At 39.7% G+C, this 3,966-nt stretch overlaps 1 protein-coding gene and 1 pseudogene across 1 annotated transcript; one reads left to right on the forward strand and one right to left on the reverse strand.

Annotated features, from left to right (window-relative positions):
* The first annotated feature begins 1,729 nt into the window (after window positions 1–1,729).
* Window positions 1,730–1,864, forward strand: LOC109385660 (thymosin beta-4 pseudogene; annotated as a pseudogene).
* Window positions 1,865–2,280: 416 nt separating this feature from the next.
* Window positions 2,281–3,929, reverse strand: LOC109385671 (T-complex protein 1 subunit alpha-like; the record flags this gene model as incomplete). Its single annotated transcript, XM_019648176.1, is given in 2 exon segments — window positions 2,281–2,452; window positions 2,454–3,929. Coding segments are annotated over 2 exon segments (1,578 nt in total), but the record flags the coding sequence as incomplete, so codon positions are not given.
* Between the last annotated feature and the right edge of the window lie 37 nt (window positions 3,930–3,966).

The raw sequence follows: 3,966 nt of genomic DNA on the forward strand, positions 1-3,966 counted from the left end.
GATAAGAGCTCTATAAACCATTTATCTATTTACAGAGGTTACTGAATGGTCAGACCATGAAAACCAAAATAAGCCAGCACCAGAAATCAAGCGAGTACTCAAAAATAATCAAAATCAAATCTTACAGTGCTAGCAGTGGACAAGAATTCAGAACACAGGATCTGGAGCTGGACTCTCTAGTGGGCCCCTTGATCACGAGTCAGGAGAGGAGCACAAAGAGCTCTGAGAGGCCTTGTTACCTAGGTAGAATAAATATGCATCTAAAGGTAAAATCTAACCCATTCCAGTCATGGCAACAAAACCATGAAAGATAAACTACAACAGACAATTAAGGAGATTATTTTATTAGGGTTATTGCAATAGCAAGAATGTTCATAAATGAAGAATGCATCAAAGAAGAGGAAGAAAATTTGGGATTGTTATTATCTGAGTCATTCAGAAAGTTTGGCAGTGGGTCTTGTCTTATAATTTGTGAGGGCAGGGTCATCTTTTGTTGGCCATTTTTTGGAACACAAAAGGGTCATAAAAAGGTAAGGGGTTTTCCAGAAGTATGGGGCTCAAAATAAAGTTCAACATTGTCAAGCTTGCTGACCATGGTAAGTCTATTTGTCCTTATCCTAAGAACAATGGGAAATCATTGAGAGTTTAAGTAGAATTATGGCAGAGTCACTGGACCTCAGACAGTCTGGCTCTATCTACCTACTGGCAGATTATCCCTTCCCTCAATGTTTACTGCCCAGGTTTTCACAAGATGCCAGATTCTGGGCTCCCAATAGCTGTGACAGCTGCCTGACAGAATGCCAAGTGGCAACCTCAAGCTACCTCTCTTTGGCTTTCTGATTATTTTGGGTCCATAGTGCTCATCTGTATCCCATGACCTGCAAGAGAGCACCGCCTCTCCCAAAGCCTATCCCACCTTGATGAGTGTTGAAAGTTGAGGGATCACAAACTGGTCTACAAAAGTCAGACAAGTAGTCTAAATGAAAGAAGCACACAGGGTATAATGGAATCAATAAGGAAATAGGTACTCTGAAAAACTAGAAAGTGCAGATCCTGCCCAAACGTGGCAGCCGCTGTTAAGTATAACTAATTGTTATCAAGCAGGCAACTTACCCAGTGTTATCTGACCCTGTTATTTTCAAGTTTTTGAATTTTTAAATGTGGGTAACCAATTTAAATGTTTTAAAACACTGTTCAAACAAGATGAACCCAAAGAGGCCAACACCAAGACACATCATAATTAAAATGCCAAAGGTTACAGATGCAGAAAGAATCTTAAAAGCAGCAAGAGAAAAGCAATTAGTTACTTTCAAGGGAGCTCTCATAAGACTGTCAGCTGATTTCTCAACAGAAACTTTGCAGGCCAGAAGGATTAGCATGATATATTCAAAATGAGGAAAAGCAAGGACCTACAACCAAAATTACTTTACCCAGCAAAGTTATCATTTAGAATTAAAGGGTTAATGAAGAACTTCCCAGACAAGAAAATGCTAAAGGAGTTTATCACCACAAAACCAGTATTACAAGGAAACTTAGAGGGACTTAAGTTGGAAAAAAAAGATAAAAATGCAAATAATAAAATGGCAACAACTACATGTCTATCAACAATTTACTTTAATTGTAAAGGGATTAAATGTTCCAATCAAAAGAAATAGGGAGACCCAATGACCGTCGCTGAGCAGATTGGATTCTACTGGTTCACACACCTCGTTCTGCTTCCTTTGCAAACATGTCTGACAAACCCGAAATGGCTGAGATTCAGAAATTTGACAAGTCGAAATTGAAGAAGACAGACATACAAGACAAAAATCCACTGCCTTCAAAAGAAACGATTGAACAGGAGAAGCAAGCAGGCAAATTGTGATGAGGCATGCTATGCCAATACATACTGTACACTCCACAAGCATTGCCTTCTTATTTTACTTCTTTTAGCTGTTTAACTTTGTAAGATACAAGGAGATTGGATCAAGTTTAAAATGACTGTGCTGCCCCTTTTCACATCAGAACTACTGACAATGAAGGCTGCACCTGCCTCTCCCATATGTCTGTCTGTCTGGCAGGGAAGGAAAAGAACTTTCATGTTGGTGAAGGCAGGAGCTGGGTGGGATGGCAGTGAAATCTAGAGTAAACATAAAGCTTGTTCAAGGTGTCCTGTAGGCTATAAAATGCCATATAATCAGACTGCAATTTTTTTTGTTAAAATGATTTTAATTATTGGAATGCACAGTTTTTTTAAATAATGCAAATAAAATGTTTTTGGGTATTTTTGACAGTTCATTGTACTTTAATGTGTAATATGGAAGGTACAAGACAACTGCAGCTAACATGGTTATAAATAAAAGAAATCTGATCAGTCATCAAGGGCTCCTGAGTGAACAGCATCTTCATAACCTCCATGCTTATCATCTTTGCTTTCTGGATGTAATTTAATAAGATCATCAATTTGAAGAATTGGTAATTGCAGCTTCTGTTGCAAATTTCAAGCTCTTCACTTTAACAATGGTTAGTTCAAACACCCCTGCTTGTTTGTTGTCTCAAGGTTTACCACTGATCAGATCAAGACCAATCCATTTTAGATTTCTCCATTCTGGGTTAACTTGAGCCTCATTATGAAAAGCTCTTAACTTTGCAACCAGATCAGTGGAGTTTTGGGCAGCATTAACTGCCAGTGTATTAGGAATAACAAGAAGAGCTCTTGCAAACTCTGCAATAGCAAGCTGTTCCCGAGAGCCCATGCTGGTTGCATAGTTTTTGAGGTATATGGAAGGGGCTGCTTCTACTGCACCCCCGCCTGGAACCACGGATTTTGACTCCAAAGCCTTCTTCACCACACAAAGAGCATCATATAAGGAGCGCTCCATCTCATCACACATGAAATCATTTGCCCCACATAAGATAACTGATGCAGATGTATGAGCCTTAGTGTTTTTGATCGAGATCAGTTCATCATCACAAATTCTCTCCTGTACCACCTCTTCTGCTTGTCCCAACATGGAAGCTTCAAAACTTTCTTCACCTTCCAAATTGGCCAGGGTTGATAGAATAGTTGCTCCAGAAGCTTTAGAAATGCGTTTAAGATCCCTTTTTAAAACTCTTCTAACTGCCATAGCACCAGTCTCCACAAAATACTTGAGACACATGTCATCAATTCCCCCAGTGGTTAGAATAACGTTGGCACCAGTTGCCAGGATCTTCTGGATTTGCTCCTTGGTGATATCTGATTCTCTCTGTCTAATCTGGTCCAGTTTTTCAGGGTCTGTAATAACCACCTGTACACCAAGCTTCATTTTGGTTTTCTACAGGCTGAAGTCAAGGCAAGCAATTTTTGCATTAACTATTCTCTTGGGAATGCCCTGGGATCCCACCACACAGTTGAGTGCATAGCCATTGATGAGCAGACTCTCCATCTGACTTCTCCCATGGGCTTTCAGAATATTGATGGAAGTGACTGCATAGCGAGGCTGGCCTCTTGTATCTGTGTATTTAACAGCAAATACAGCATCTAGTACTATATTAGCAAAGAAATCACCATTCATTCCAGTGACTTTGGATGACATTGATGTCTTAGCAGCATTAATCAGGCAATCCCTTCCAAGATCATCTGTGTTAATAATTAGATTTTCACTGATATAACGCACTGCTTCCTTGCAAGCAAGTCGATATCCACTAATAACTGATGTGGGATGAATTTTCTGTTTGACTAGTTCATCTGCATTTTTCAGAAGTTCTGCTGCAATAATAACCACGGAGGTAGTTCCATCTCCCACTTCTTTGTCTTGCAGATCAGCTAGCTCACAAAGAACTTTAGCAGCAGGATGTTCTACCTCCAGTAACTTCAGGATGGTGGCACCATCATTAGTAATGGTTACATCACCAATATCATCCACTAACATTTTATCCAAGCCAACTGGACCAAGAGAACTTTTTTTTAAAGATTTTTATTGGGGAATTGGGGGATGGGAACAG

The sequence above is a fragment of the Hipposideros armiger genome, unplaced genomic scaffold (assembly GCF_001890085.2).
Source record: "Hipposideros armiger isolate ML-2016 unplaced genomic scaffold, ASM189008v1 scaffold_121, whole genome shotgun sequence".
Classification (NCBI taxonomy): domain Eukaryota; kingdom Metazoa; phylum Chordata; class Mammalia; order Chiroptera; family Hipposideridae; genus Hipposideros; species Hipposideros armiger.